Raw genomic sequence first — 15,854 nt, forward strand, 5'->3', positions numbered from 1 at the left:
GCTGCACAGTGCCCGTGCTGGCTTGGTTTGGTCTATTGCTCTGAATTAACTCCCCAGATTGGGCAAGGGAGTCCTGGTGATAGTGGGTAAAGAGTTGCGCTGCTAACCACAAGGTCGGCAGTTCAAAACCCACCACCTCTGCAGGAGAAAGAGACCAGGCATTCTACTCCGGTAATGAGTGACAGTTTGTGAAACCCACGGGGGCAGTTGGACCCTGTCCTGCAGGGTCACTATGACGTACAATGGACTCCAGGCCAGCACGCTTGGCTTGGGTTTGGCCAGGGCAGATGTGCCTGGGGGAGGCCTGCACCCAGGCTCGGGTGGAAGCGGGCTCCTCTCTGCTCTCCTCGTCCCCAAGAGCTCCCATCGGATGTCCACACTCCCATCTCGCAGCGTCCACCCCGCACACAAACATCCGCCCCTGTGGCGCTCGCCCTGCGACTGGGGGGCCTCTTCCCGGGGCTCGCGGGCTGACGTTCCCAAGCCTGGTGCACGCCCTCCTCCCAGGCCCCAAGTTCATCTCACGCACCGTGTCCGGCTTCCTGTCCTCGGCCCCCTCCCGCCCCGCTTCCCTGGCCCCTCCCTCTCCCCAGCCGACCCGCCCGCCCGCCCCCCTCCCCGATCCCTCGGGTCCCGGGATGGGGGGGGCGGTGCGGCAGTCACAGCCCCCCTGCCCCCATGGCCGCCCGTCGGAGCCCGAGGCGGAGTGGGCGCCGGGGGGCGCCGGGCACCGCCCTGCTGGCCCCGCTCGCACTGGGCCTGGGCCTGGCGCTGGCCTGTCTCGGCCTCCTGCTGGCCGCTGTTGGTCTGGGGATCCGGGCGGCGCCTTGGACCCAGGTGAGACCCTGCTGCACGCGCCCCCTGGGCACGCGGGGCGGGCAGAGGGAGGGTGGAGGGCCTGGGGCGGAGGCTGGGAGGAAGGCAGACTGTCAGGTGGAGAAGGGCAGGGTGACATTGCTCCTCCCCGGCAGGAGCCTTCCCAGGGAGACCTGGTAGCAGAAGAGGACGAGGACCCACTGGTGAGCGGCTGCGGGCAGGCGAGGGGTGCGCGGGCCAGGGCGGGCGACGGGCAGAGTGGGTGTGCAGGCAGGTGTGCATTCGGACTGTGGTGCACGTGTGCGTGTGTGAAAGAGAGAGAGGGGGCTGTGTGCCAAGCAGTCTGGGCTGGTTCGTACCAACTCTGAAATGCTGATGGGCTGTGGGGAGGTGGGAGGACAGGAGCTAGCTGGCGTGTGCAGAGTGGTACCCACTGCGCAGTCCAAGAGGGTGTGCGCGCACGCAGAGTGCAGGGGAGCCCAGGGAAGGAGTGGATTCTCAGGGGCAGGTGGGGGGTGACTGGCCTGGGGCAGGGGATGAGGGCTGGGTCTCCCTTCAGGACCTTGCTTTCCTCTTAGATGAGGGGCACCTCTCTCCCTAAGATTCCCCTGCTCTGGCTGGCTGGTGGTTCTCCCGATGGCCCTGGTCTATCTCAGGAGCCCTCGTTGCATCGTGGGTGTGCATCGAGCTGCTAGCCACAGGGTCCAGAGTTCAAAGCCACCAGGAGCTCTGATGGAGAACAATGAGGCTCTCTACTCCCATAAAGAGTGACAGTCTCAGAAACCTACAGGAACAGTTCTACCCTGTCCTGGAGGGTTCCCACCAGTCAGAATCAACTCTACGGCAGCGAGCTTTCTGTTTGGGTCTCTGGGGTCCTTGGCCAGATGCTGGGTCTCACTCTGCCCTTCACCCCCTAGGAATTGAATCCTCAGGAAAAGGAAAGTCAGGGCCCCACGCCTTTCTTGAACCGCCTCGCTCGACCTCGCAGAAGTGGTGAGCGTCCTCCACCCTCATTCGGGACTCATCACTGGCCGAGGGTGACTCCTGGATTCCTCCTGTGCGGCAGGCAGAACAAAACCCATCCCTCACCCTTCTGGATGGAGACACTGAAGCTCAGAGAGCGAAGGGGAGGGAGGGGACTCAGACTCATGCAGGTAGCCAGCTGAGCAGAGCACCCAGGGATGCTGACCCTCTAGTTGATGCTCCACTTCTCCCGTCTAACCCTAGCCCACAGATGAATGGGGTGGTTAGGAATTAGGGGGGCCCTCAGGGGATGCTCGGAGTCTTGAAAGGAGCCTTGGTGGCGCTGTGGGTTAGCCATTCAGCAGCTAACTTGAAGGTCAGTGGTTCAAGCCCACCAGCCACTCCTAGAGAGAATGATGAGTCTGTCTGCTTCCATCAAAATGTACAGCCCCACCCCTCAGGACCAGTCATGAGAGGGGAAGGGGAGAAAGGGGAACCAATCATACATAAAGATCAACATAGAACCCCCTCCTTGGGGGATGGACAACAGAAAAGTGGGTGAAAGAAGACAGCAGTTGGTGTAAGACATGAAAATAATTTTATAAATTATCAAGGGTTCATTGGGGGTGGAATGAGGAGCTGATATCAGGGCTCAAATAGAAAGAAAATGTTTTGAGAATGATGATGGCAACATATGTATAAATGTGCTTGACACCATGGATGGATGGATGGATGGATTGTGATAAGAGCTGTAAGAGTCCCCAATAAAATGATTTAAAAAAAGATGTACAGCCTTGGGAACCCTGAGGAGCAGTCTGCTCTGTGGCACAGAGGGTCCAAATCATCTTGGCAGTGGGCAGTGGTTTGGGTCTTGATGGGGATAAGTTGGGGTCATCAGAGTCCTGGACCCTAATCAACAAAGGAAAGATGAGATGACCACATGACCATATATATTGATCATGATTATGTCCATGATCACCATTTGCTCTCAGCAGTGTCCTGGCTTCTATAAGCATTTCTGTAGTCACGCTCCTTATGGAGGAAGAGGCTCTGAGAGCCCAGATCTGAACCGAGTGTGGATGGCAGGGGGCTGGGAGGGGAGAGGGACTGAGGATGGGGTTCCCAGGTGCCCTGGAAGGCACAGGTTGTCCATCTGTCCTCCCTTGACTCCCTACAGCTAAAGGCCGGAAACTCCGAGCTCGCCAAGCGGTTGCAGCCCACTATGAAGGTGGGTGGCGGGGAGCCATGCCGGGAGGAGGGAGGGCGGAGGGGCTGGGGTGCAGAGAGGCCTCACCATCCCTTTTCTGGATCTTACAGTGCACTCGCGGCCGGGACAAGATGGCGAGCAAGCGGGTGAGACCCCTTCCCTACCTCTGACCTCCATAGCACTGGCCTCCTGGGACAGGGGCCCCAGACACCTTTGATTCCCACAGGCCCCGGCCTTCAGCACCCGCCCTTCAGCCTCCCCCAAAGTCTGTTTGTGAAACCCCCAGGGTTTGGTTCTCTTAGGTCCCAACTCTGCGTCCCCAGGAGTCAGGTAAACACCCCCACCTGCCCACCTTTCTCCTTTTGCCCTTTCCTTTTAAATTTTTTTTATTTTTTATTAAAGGAGCCCTGGTAGCATAGTAGGCTACATGCAATATTGCTAACCAAAAGGCTGGCAGTTCAAAACCACCCGCTGCTCCTCGGGAGAAAGATAAGGCTTTCTATTTCCATCAAGATTTACACTCTTGGAAACCCAGAGGCCGCTGCACTCTGTCCAATAGGGTGATGGTGGGTCCGAATGGACTAGAAGACGGTGACTTGTTTGAGTGCCTTTCTTTCCTTCCATATCCCACTAGTCCTCCTGTCCTGATAACTCTCTTCAAGGCGTTTCTAGGCTCTGTTCCTTTCAGACCTCACCTCAGTGTTCTAGGTTTGAAACCTCAAACCCAACCTCTAGCTCCAGTCCCGTCCAGTCCAGACCAGGCCAGGCTTTCTCTACCCCTTTGCTGCCACGATGAGCTCCCTTACACTTTACACTCATTTCCCATATCTTCCCTGCTGGGCTCCGAGATCCGGGGTCTAGTCTCACCCCGTGGCCGTGGCCTGCTCTCTCCCAACACCCTTCCGCATTCTCCACACTTGTTGGGCTGATCTTTCCAGGAAGCCTCTTCTTGACTTTGTGCATACTGTCCCCCCACCTGGAACACCCTTCTATCATAGACCAGGAGGCAAGATATGATGGTGGCTTGAGCTAAGGTAGTCACAGCAGAGACGGAGGGCCATCAAGGGGCTCAGCGAGAGTCTCAGAGCTAGGACTTGCTTCTGAGTTTGATATACAGAAAAAGAGAAAGGGGGAATCAATGGTTTCTAGATTTCTTTTTTTTAACTTTGAGATATTTTTAACTTGAACATGGTTGACAAACTGAAATAGAATCGGCCAGTGAAGAAATAGATTGGGAAGGATCGATGAACAATGAACATTCTGATGCCTAATAATAAACTAAAAGAGTCCAGGTGAGGCTGTGGGATAACCCTCTTAACCACAAATGTCAGATGTTCCAACCCACTCGCGGAATCACTGGAGAAAGACGAGGCAGTCGGTCACCATACAGATTTATAGTCTCAGAAGCCGTATATAGTTGGCATGGGCTCGGTGGCAAAGCGTTGTAATAAGCAGCAAGTGATTTCCACAAATAGACAGCTGTACATATCAGACCAGCTCAGGGGCTAGGTCAGGACCCAGGAAGTCAGGAGTCATCACCATGTGAATAATTTAGAGCAAGAGGATTGGGTGAGACAACCAGGAAGAGGATAAACCCTCAGGCCAGGCGCAGGGATATCTTGAAGAAGGAGAGAACAAGGGAACTCAACTAAGGAGACTGAAGGGATCCACAGAGAAAGGGGAAGAAAACCAGGGACGGGCAGGGTCCTGACATCAAGGGAATCTAAGAGAACGTGACTGTCTGTGTTGAATGGGGCTGAGCAATCACATGAGAGGAGAACAGAGAAGTAACTCTGGGTTTGGCAACATAAAAGTCAGCTGGTGCCCTTGACGCAAGCGGGTTCAGTGGCACGTTAGGGTGGAAGCTAGCCTGGACTGAACTGAGAAGACTATAGGAATCGGAGGACTTGACAACTCTTTCTAGAAGTTTTTCCATGCCAAGAGCAGAGAAATAGGCTTATCTGAAATGGGGAACAGCTGTGGGGTCAAGGGAAAGTTTTCTCCATTTAGGGAAAAGCAGTGTCGCATTAATCTTAGCCAACATTTATTGAGTACTCATGTCGTCTAGTGCCCGGGTGAGAGGATACACACAGTTAATGTACTTGGCTGCTAACCCAAAGATTAGCGGGTGGTTCAGGGCAACTCAGGTACCTTGGAAGAAAGTTTGTCTATCTACTTCTGACAAATCAGCCATTGAGCACCTCAGAACATGGTTCTGTTTTGACACAGGAGAGAGACATGCGTCTAAATTGATCCCATGGCGACTGGTTTTCAATAGTGCCTGGTCCAGCCCATCTAATTTGCACACTTGCCCCATCAGGAAGAGACTTGGATTTCCTCCATTCTGTAGATGGGAACGGTGCCCTGGGATGTCACGGTTAAGTGCTCACTGTGAACCAGATGGCTAATGAACAGAACCCACAGAGAAACGAATTATCTGTGTGGAGGTTATGCGTAGGGCTGCGACCTTCAAGGTCAGCTGTTTGAAACCACCAGTAGGGCTTTCTACTCCTATAAAGAGTTACAGTCCTGGAAACTCCCTAGGGGGAGTTCTGCCCTGTCCTGGAGGGTGGCCATGCCTCAGCATGGGCTCAGAGAAACCCCTATCTGGCCGGTCCCCCTGTCATTTTTGGTAACTAGGAGTAGAAAATTGACCTGACGTTACCTAACAACAATCCATGAGAGAAATCAAGTCCCAGAAAGCTCATGGAATGTGGCCAAGGTTGGGACGGAGCCAGGATTTGGATTTAGCCCCTCTAAAGCATGCCTTGTGGACTGGGTCTAGTTGGAGTGAAAAGCAAGGTTGCTGGCGCAGGAGGCGGGGTAACCTGCAGGGGCAGTGACTGAGGCGGGAGGGCGTAGCATCCAGAGCCATCATCAGAGGGGCAGGTGAGGACAGAGGGACTGTGGGCTTGGCAAGTGGAGTTGAAGTCACCCTTGCTTTATGGCCTCTAGCTCTTCTGCAGAAGGAAGGGTCGTGGTGGGAGGAGGGGAGGGCAGGAGATGTGAGGAGAGCCAGTTCAAAATACTTGTCTTGGTGGGCGAGGGCAGGAGGTAGCCAGGCAATTTGGTGGTGTTGGTGGCTGTGAAACTGAAGTGACATCACGTGTGTCCTAGGCACACCAGATCATATGACCAGACCAGCCTTCATTCCAGCTAATCCCATAGGCAGGAAGACCCTCCTTCTTCCACTCCCAGGGAAGTCTTCCTCCCCTTTGCACGCACCGCTTAGTTTAGTAGCTACCCAGACATTCCTTCCTTGACTCAGCACACCTGTTCAGAGACCCTGTCATGTCAGGGACAGGACTCGGTGTCCCGAGTGAAGACCTAACCTAAAGAAGTCTAGGCAAGAAGATCTGCATATATGACTGCAAGTGTGGACGTGAGCAAAACTGAAAGGAGCCAAAGATAGGTGATCGTGCATTGGACCAACTTAACTTTGTCACGAAGGATGGGACTTCTTCCCCAGGAGAAGGTGGTTTTCCCGAGTGTAAGGTGAGCCAGGGGTGGAGGGAATTCCAGGCAGGAGGAACTACTTGTGTCAAACTCCAAGAGTCTGATGAACCTGGAGGGTTGTGAGGAGCCCTGAGTGGCTGAGCAGAGAGAGAGCTAGAGAAGCAGGATGGGGGTGGGGCTGGAGAAGAGGACAGGAGCCTGGGACAGATGGAATCTGAAGCTAACTTAAGGTGAGCCGTTTGGCAGATTAAAGCAAAGCGAGGCGGGTCAGATCAGCATGTGAGAACAATCACTGGCCATTCTTGAGCATGCCTGGGAGGAACAGTGGTTGGAAAGAAGGAATCTGAATGAGAAATGGCAGAGGCCAGGACGGTAGTGTTGATGGGGCGGAGCTAGGTAGGAGATAGGCTGGAGAGGAGCTGGAGAGCCAGGAGGGAAATGGTGAAGGAGAGGGGGGGCTTAGGTACCTGGATGGGCGGGGGGGGGGGGTGGTGGAATGTGAGGCAAGTCTGAGTAGGGCATGGAAGAGCCCCGCACATTTAGGGTCAGATCCATTTCGGGTGTCCGTGGCTAGTCAGATGGCAGTTGCTAGCACAGGGAGGATCAGGAGGTAATGTGGCTGGAGATGGGATCTGGGGCCTAGGATAATAACAGCCTAATAAGCCCCTGGGTGTGGATGGAAATGCCCGAGGAAAGCACCTGGCTTGAACACTTGTTAAGAGTAAGACCCAGAAGCTGGCAGACTGAGGGGGTTTGCAGAGGACTCCTCGGACGCCAGCCAGGGAGGACCAGGGACAAGCTGTGGCCCTTGGCGAGGACAGAGCTGGCAGTCGTGTGCACCTCAGGCCTTGTGTCCTCCCAGCAGTGTTTACTGGATGCCCACCTAGCACCCTGGGGACCTAGTGAGGGGCTAGTCAAGGTTGTCCCTGCCCCTAGCGTTGAAGTCCGCGTCAGGGCAATGGGTGTGGTGTTCTGATTTTGTCCCTGCACTGAGCGGGGAGGCCCAAGACGGAGGAATACACACGTAAGCAAGAGGTCATGTCTGGTGCTGGTGACTGCTGAACGACATCGGGTGATGGGAGAGATGAGTGGAGACGGGGTAGACCTGGCTGCTTTAAACGGTGGCTCACAAAGCCCCCCCGGCCAGCTGAGCCTGAGGGACAGAAGGAAGCACGGTGTGAACACGCAGTGGCAGAATGGGTTGGTGTGTGGCAGCGACAGGAAAAAGCCCAGAGTGTCTGGAGGGTAGTGAGCTGGGAAATGTGGGAGACTGAAGCGGAGAGATCCCAAAAGGGTAGGCCATGGAGGACTGAGAAGCCATGTGATGATCTACATATCATATGTACGTGATATACATGTATATATACATATACACAAACACACGTACCTGTATCTCTATCATTGTCAGTGGTCCTACTTCTAGATTTTCATTTCTTTTTGACAACAGGTCTATTGATACATAACTAACATCCCATACAACTCGCCGACTCTCAGCCTACAGTGCATGGGTTTTCATTGCAGAGATGGTGTGCGGGTGGGTCCGGCCTCCTCTACCATCACTGGGCCGAGGAAGAGTCAGTAACAGTGCATCAGGCCTATGAGATGGAGGGCAGACAGGCCTATCCCTCACCAGTGTTTTGTACCAACTCTGACATCAGCCAAGCCTTGGTGGTTACAAGTTGGGCTGTTAACGGCAAGGTCAGCAGTTCAAAACCACCAGGCAGCTCTGAGGGAGAAAGAGGAGGCTTTTTACTTCCATAAGGAGTCACAAGGCCAGTTCTACCCTGTTCACAGGGTCACTGTGAGCCCAGCGTCGATTCGAAGGCAGAGACAGTCTGGTTTTCTGACAGCAACTGCCCCTCCCAGGGATTCTCTGTTTGTCTGCTGGCTTTGCTAAGTCACTGCAGTCAGAGCTGTGGGGTTTACTCCAGGGAGGTCAAGGCTGTCCATCAGGATCTGGAACACCCAGGATTCTCTTTCTTCAAATCCGGACAGCTTCCTCTCAAGGATTCTCTTTCTTCAATCCGGACAGCCTCCTCTCAGCCACACGGCTCAAGGTTGCTGCCCCGCTCCCGGAATGTTACAAAGCTCTTGCACCTCTGCTGATAAATGCCCAGTGGTACTCCACTCCACTAGTAAGTTTTGGCCTAGAGCCGCTCAGCTTGAATCAGCAAACCTAGCTGCCCAGAAAAGCGCGTGGGTCCAGGCACCTCGCTATACCAGCAAACCTCCTGCCGAAAGGCACAGGGCTCCCTGGCCCTGTGGGCTCCAGAGCCCATTGCTCGGTGGCAGACCAGTCTTTGGTTCATTGTAACCCTGGCTCCTTTTACACTCAGCAGGATGACAAAACTGACCAGTCTTTTCATAGGGCTCCATACACCTGCTTTGCATGGCCCCACCCACAAGGGTGTCATGTTCCTTATTCACCTGAGTAACAAGCTAGCCCACAAACACATTCACTTGCATAACCCTACTCATTTGCCTCCTCCTAGCCACTCATTTGGTGAGTTACATAGGCTCCCTAAAAGGGGTTTATTCCTTAAATAGCCTTGTTAGAAAGCAGAGACATTATAAAGGTGATTATGGTAGGTGTAAGTGAAACTATAATATTACTTGATCAATCTTTGACCCATTTCAAAGCTGTCTCCGTTAAAAAAAAGAAGTGAAGAGGCAATGCCCATGGATGCAGCCTCCGGGAGGCCCCTCTGACCCTGTACCAGGGATGTGAACAGGCTTGCTCCTATGCTGGCAGACGCAGTGAGGTTAACATTGAACACCTTATCATTTGATCTCCCTTTTAGCCCGTTTGAAGTTGTTCTAGTTTTTAATATATTATTTTTGTTTTATTGAGATTTTCTCTATTTTGTGATAGTTGTTAGTTTTGTTTCATTTGTACGTTTTTCTGTATATGAGATCCAAGATAGATAAATATACAGTGAGAGTGACTAGATTAATGGCTTCCTGGGGGGAGGAGGGGGGGGAATGGGGAGCTAATAACAACGAGGACAGGAAAGGAGATGCTCTAACATTGCTTGTGGTGATGATTGTACAACTCTTCTTGATTGGACTGAACTACTGAACTGTACGAGACATGAATTATGTGCCAATAAAAAACTATGAGTTTTAAATAAATAGTTCACTAAATAGGAGCCCTGGTGGCATAGTGGGTTCTGCCGTGGGCTGCGGACTGCAAGGACAGTAGTTCGAAACCAACAGCCACTCCATGAGAAAGGTAGAAAAGAGTGACTTGGGAGCGCACGGGGCAGTCCCACTCTGCCCTTCAGGGTCGCTCCACTGCGCCCCTGCTATCACCATCCACTTTAGAACATTTCCAACACCTCAAAAAGTCACCCTGACTTTGACCTGGAGTCCCCGGTTGATACAAACGACTAAGTTTTACTTTACCTCACCTCAGGGTTGGTGGTTTGAATCAACACCGGGGCACCATGAAAGAGAGGTCTGGCATTCTTTCCCCAAAGGTCGCTGCCATGCGCAATCTTCAGAAGTACAGTTCTACCCTGACACACACGGGGTTGCCACCAGAACCAATCGACAGAAACGGTTTGGTTCGCACCCAGTAGCCGTCACTGTCCAGCTCCCCCAGTTACTCCCCCCCCGCCCCAATCTCCTTTCTGTCTGTGGATGGACTACTCTGGACCTTCCCTGGAGATGAGTCATACAGTGTGCGAGTGCTCCTGATTGGCTTCTGTCACTCACCATGCTGTCTTCGAGCCACCCAGTTGGGGGCGGGCGCCCGCACTTCATTCATTTTGATAACCGAATACGATTCCATCCTGTGGGGAGAGACGAGATTCTGTTAGCCCACTCATCAGCTGATGAGCGTGTGGGCATCACTTTAGTTTTTTATTCTGAGAGTCAAGTAACGTTCTGAATAGATTCTCAAGGTAAAAAGGCAAACCGAGTAGGGAAAGATAAAGGGAACATATTCTCTAGAAAGCTCGCCACCCCCAGTGGCCCTTTAGATCCTATCTTCTGCCCTGAAACGACCACTGATGACAACTTGCTCTCAACCCCACCCTTCTGGGCCCTTCATCTCTGGGTTCAATCGTATCTGTTAGATTTCTACATAGAGCTTTCTACTGTAGCGTGGCCTCTTTGGAAAGGGGCTCCACCTCTGCCCAGCGTGACCTATACAGCTTCCGGGTCAAACCAAGCCAAACCAAGCCCACTGCTGTCAAGTCTGCTCGGACTCACCACGCCCACCCTGTAAGACAAGAAGAGAACTGTCCCAGCGGTGTCCAGGGCTACCCAGAAATCTTTACAGACGCCAGCTGCCACCTCTCTCCTGCTGAGCCAGGAGGAGCGGCTGGTGGGTTCAAATCACCAGTCTTTCCAGCTGCCAACCTCTGCGTTGGCAGACAAGTGCTCTTTATCTTCTGGGTAAAGTGGGACCCCTGCAGTGGGGGGTGGGGAGCTTGCCATGCAGGAACCTGTCCATACCTGGGCGCATTGACGTTCAGGTGTGGACGGGACGGTGAGCGGCTGGGAGGAGGCCAGAATCAACAGCTCCAATCCACTGCGCTACGACCGCCAGCGAGGGGAGTTCAAGGTCACGCGGGCTGGGCTCTACTACCTGTATTGTCAGGTAAGCCCATGGCTAGAGCAGTTGATGAAGGAGAAGGCTTGGGTGGAGAGGAAGAGCTTGGGGGTTGGGGCAGAATGGGCCACCTGGGTCTTTTAAGGAAATTGAAGGGAGGGCAAGCCGAGGCCTGGATGCTGCCTGTCTTCCCCCACTCGCCCCCAGGTGCACTTTGATGAGGGGAAGGCTGTCTACCTGAAGCTGGACTTGCTGGTGGATGAGGCCCTGGCCCTGCGCTGCCTGGAGGAGTTCTCTGCCACAGCTGCCAGCTCTCTGGGGCCCCAGCTGCGCCTCTGCCAGGTGTCCGGGCTGTTGCCCCTGAGGCCAGGGTCCTCCCTGAAAATCCGCACCCTCCCCAGGGCCCACCTCAAGGCTGCCCCCTTTCTCACTTACTTCGGACTCTTCCAGATTCACTGAGGGGCTCTGGCCTTCCACCACAGCTCTCCAAGCCCACCGCCCCCACCTCAAATGGCTCCTCACTCCAGAGCCTTTCTCTCCAGGGGCCTCTGCTTGTTCGCAACTTCACACCCCCTCGCCTCCCCCTACCTGGGGCTTTCCACTTCCCTCCCCCATTTATCAATCTCCTAGCCCCGCCCTGATCACAACCCCCAGGACACTATGTTTACTGCATTCTGGGGGGCCAAGATGGGTCTGGAAGATGCCTTTTCAGGCGCAAAGAGGGGCTGGACCTGGCGGTAGGAAGCGGAAGACTGGGAGGAGACCCCAACCAGCTCCGCCCCATGCAGCCCTGTGGATTTTTAAAAAAAGATCTTATTTTTATTATTATTGTGACAAAATGTTAATGAGTGGGTATTAAAGAGAGTAAGCCACTACTTCTCCTCCTTGCTGGGGCTTCAGGGGTGTTCTGGGGTAGCTGAGGGTCCTGGGAAGGGGTCTGGACCTCGGGGTATATAGGCCTGGGAGCAGAGGCCTGCATGTCTCTCACTGCCACACGTGAGCCAAGAAATAAACGACAGAGCCCAGGAAGAAATCACTCCTGGCCAGGTGCTGCGACACTGGCCTCATTTACCTAGGGGTGGACTTCCTCTTGTCGGGGGAAATCCCTAGTGGGCCCTTCCCCTTTGTCAGCTGGGGGTGGGGGGTGCATTTGGCAGGCACTCGCAGGCCCTGGCTCTGGTTCAGGATGGGAGCAGACCTAGTGGGGGGTCACGGACAAGTGTTCCAGGCCCGGGGTCTGGGGAGCAGGTCGCCAGTGGCTAGGGTGCTGTGGCTGGCACTCCGGCTCTTTTCATCCAAGCCTTATGTAAGAGCATTTCTTGGGAAACAGGAAGTCTCTCGCTTGCCAAGTTCAGCAAAGGGAGCAGTGCAGGCCTTATTCCAACACACCCAGCCTGGCCTTAACCCCAGAGCTCAGCCAGTCTCCAGCTTCCTTGACTCTGGCTCTCCTCCCTACCTGCTGGGGGGGTGGGGTGGAGGGCAGGGGGTTCCTGTCCCACCTGTCACCCCTGGAAATATTCCCAGGGATACCCCCCTCACTGGTCTTGTCTCTGACCTGAAACACTGACCAGTTTGTCCCTCTAACCCTCCTGGCACCTTGCCCATGAGCCGCTGGCCTGCCTCCCTCTCCCTCTCCCCCCCCCCCCCCCCCCCCCGCTTCTTCTGCGGCTGCCCAGGGCTTGTGCTCAGGCCGCTCCCCCTGGGTGTCACTGGCAGCCCCGCCCTCACTGGAGAGAACCACTCGATTCTTTTCAGGCTGAGGAAGGGGGGATAGGAGTCTCTGAAGCAATACTGCCCCCACAGCGGGCTGCCAGGCACACTAGACAATCCCAGACCCTGCTTGCCTCCTCTCTCTTTTCTTCTCAGGTTCTTTTTGATTTCTCCCTTGCGTAACACCCTTCTTCCCCTCTGTACCAGTGTCCACACCCCCATCTTCCTCGTCACCTCCTGGTCACCCTACACCCAGGGCCACAGCTGTCAGCAGTGTCCCCAGCTCATGCTGGCGTCCTCTCCTTCCTCAATAGCCCCCAGAGTGCCCCCGGGCCACATGGGGGCACCAGCTCGAGAGCTGGCACTCTCCGTTGCCCTGTGGTTGAGTTGGGGGGCAGCTCTGGGGGCTCTGGCCTGCGCCATGGCTCTGCTGACCCAACAAGCAGAACTGCAGGCCCTAAGGAGAGAGGTGAGCGGGCTGCGGAGGACTGGAGGACCTCCCCGGAAGGGGAATGGGCAGCCCTGTCAGAGCCTCAGAGAGCAGGTGAGTGAAGAGAGAAGACTGTCTGGGAGAGGATGATGGGTGTTGGGGTCTTCAGGCCTCTTCATTCCTGTCTCCTGGTCTGCGAAGCTTCGAGAGGTTGCCAGAGAGGGTCCTGGTTCTGGAAGTCAAGGGAGCGGCCATTCCGGGAAAGGAAACGGTTAAAGATTAATGCTTCGCTTCTCATACCTAACAGTCCTGGAGGACAGCCAGCACCAAGACTCAGGGTGCTGGTGAAGGGTGCCTAGAGACATACAGCACTCCTGGGGGGGGGGGGGGCTGCAAAGAAGGCTGGTCAACTGGGCCCCTGGCATCTTCTTCTAGCCCTGAATCTCTTTCCATGAACAGAGCCCTGAGGACCTGGAAGGCTGTGGGGAGAATGGGGAGCCAACCCGCAGGAGAAGAGCCTTGCTCACCCCAAAACAGAAGAGTGAGGCCTCTGGGGCGGACGGTGACCAAGCAGAGTGGGGTGGTGGGTTGGGAGTGGGGGCGGGGGCACGCTGAGCGTAGGGCAGCTGGGACAGATGGGCCCTGCCCAGACAGCTTCCTTCTCCCTCCAGAGCAGCATTCGTCCTCGGCTCTGCACCTTGTGCCCGTGAACACCACCTCCAAGGGTGAGCTTTGTGGAGGGGCTGCAGCAACCAGGGCGATGTGGGGCTGGCGCCTGGGTCCAAGCAAATCGTCAAATGTCTGAAAGGGTACAGAAATCCTGACTGCCACACTCCTCACCTCCAGAGGACTCTGATGTGACAGAGGTGATGTGGCAGCCCGCTCTCAGGCGGGGTAGAGGCCTGGAGGCTCGAGGATATGTTGTCCGAGTCTGGGACTCTGGAATTTATCTGCTCTATAGCCAGGTAACCCAGCATGCTCTGAACCTCGCATGGGGTCCAGAGGCTTCCTCTTCCCTGTTTTCCCACAGCCAGGATGCCCCCCATCCTGAGGGCTCTAGGCCTGTTTGTCCAAACTAAGCTTAAAAGACCTTTCTTCATTCCCTGGGTCCAGATCAGGGCTCCCGAGGCCTCCTAGACTCGAGCCATGCCATTCCGCTTTATTTCCTCTCTGCCCAACCAGGTTCTGTTCCACGATGTGACTTTTACCATGGGTCAGGTGGTTTCTCGGAAAGGCCAGGGAAGGGAGGAGACTCTCTTCCGATGCATAAGGAGTATGCCCTCCAACCCTGACCGGGCCTACAGTAGCTGCTACAGTGCAGGTGAGAGCCACGCTAGCTGGGGAAGCTGGATGTGCAGAGTGGCTGAGAGGTCTCTGAAGGGGTGGAGGGGACAGACAGGGGCATGCGCCGGGGGTTGGGGTGTGTGTGGAGAGGCAGATGTGAGGAACAAAGGACAGTACACCCAGGTCCATGCAGGAAGCAGAGGAAAGGTGGAATTGGAGAAAGAAGAGGGAGACATCTGGAGGATGGCAGTGCCTCCGTAAGCATCTTTTTTTCCTCCCCCTTTTCAGGTGTCTTCCGTTTGCACAGAGGGGATATCCTGAGTGTCATAATCCCCAGGGCAGGGGCCAAACTCAGCCTGTCTCCACATGGCACCTTCCTGGGGCTTGTAAAACTATGACTGTGCTACCAGGGGTGGGCCGGAGCCTGGAAGACCAGGGTGGGTATATCTTGGTAACAAGCCCACAGTTGACCAGAGGATTGGAGCGAGCAGGAACACAGGCCTTTGGCTGACTTCGTGACCGTCCGTTCCTCACTTTTCCCTCCCCTCCCCCAATCGCAGGCCTATGATTTCACGGATACTAAAGAGCTAGAAGATCTTGCTTTTATGCCCCATGCAGGGGTCAGGGAGGAAGTCTTCAGTCCAGACCTACTATGGGCCCCACTAGAATGCTTCCATACACAGCACTACCATCTAGCGGTAGTTTGAGGGACTCATCCTACCTAATGGCAGGGATCCACCGAGCTGCTCCCTCAGCAAAGCCCTCGGTGCCCTACGCTGTACTCCCCCTCTCGGCACCAAGAAGCCTCACCCTCACACTACTGGCCGCTACTTCCCATACATTTTCTCCTCTATCTACTGAGGACCCGTTTCCATCACTGTCTCCAGAGGTGCCGTATTAAGCGCCCGCTTGCTGGGGGGCCCCTTCACGCCACATCACTTTTCGGGGCCCAAATTATGTCTATCGCGCGCTCCACGGCCCCGGCGTGGCAAGTCACTCCAAGCCACGCTTGGCTAGGCCAGGTCCCGCGGGCACCCTGGACGGATCCCATGGCCTGGTGGTGGTCGTGGTTACGCCTCCGAGCTCTCCTTTCTGTTCAGCCTTGCATTAAGTTACGTAGATAAAAAAAATAATAAATGATACCCCGGATTTGTTTCCCCCACTGCCTCGCCTCGCTCCTTTCCCTCCCAGTTCGCCACTGGCGCGCCCCGCTGGACGCAGATACTGGGTCCCCCAGGTGACACCCTAGACTAGCGCCCAGAAAGGAAGGATACGTAGCGGAGAGCGAGGAGAAATCCGACACGCAGGCGCAAAAAAGGGGCGGAGGCTGGGGGTGGGCGGAGAGGGGAGCGTGGTGGAAGCGGGTGCCGACGGCCCAAGTCGGCGAGTGTGCGCAGGCGCAACCCTGACGGGGAGCGCGGAGGCGGGCC

The 15,854-nt window shown here is 55.2% G+C and overlaps 2 protein-coding genes across 2 annotated transcripts; both read left to right on the top strand.

Annotated features, from left to right (window-relative positions):
- The first annotated feature begins 649 nt into the window (after positions 1–649).
- TNFSF12 (TNF superfamily member 12) lies at positions 650–11,995 on the top strand. The gene is made up of 7 exons (XM_075560857.1): positions 650–837; positions 972–1,019; positions 1,734–1,809; positions 2,957–3,007; positions 3,097–3,132; positions 10,924–11,048; positions 11,208–11,995. Exons 1-7 carry the CDS (start codon positions 679–681, stop codon positions 11,457–11,459), a joined length of 747 nt encoding a protein of 248 aa, XP_075416972.1. The 5' UTR covers positions 650–678; the 3' UTR covers positions 11,460–11,995.
- Positions 11,996–12,666: 671 nt separating this feature from the next.
- TNFSF13 (TNF superfamily member 13) lies at positions 12,667–15,586 on the top strand. The gene is made up of 6 exons (XM_075560858.1): positions 12,667–13,254; positions 13,600–13,681; positions 13,812–13,865; positions 13,987–14,105; positions 14,323–14,461; positions 14,713–15,586. The coding sequence occupies exons 1-6, from the start codon at positions 12,997–12,999 to the stop codon at positions 14,820–14,822; spliced, it is 762 nt and encodes a 253-aa protein (XP_075416973.1). The 5' UTR covers positions 12,667–12,996; the 3' UTR covers positions 14,823–15,586.
- Positions 15,587–15,854: the final 268 nt, after the last annotated feature.

This window comes from Tenrec ecaudatus, chromosome 10 (genome assembly GCF_050624435.1).
Source record: "Tenrec ecaudatus isolate mTenEca1 chromosome 10, mTenEca1.hap1, whole genome shotgun sequence".
NCBI classification, from domain to species: Eukaryota; Metazoa; Chordata; class Mammalia; order Afrosoricida; family Tenrecidae; genus Tenrec; species Tenrec ecaudatus.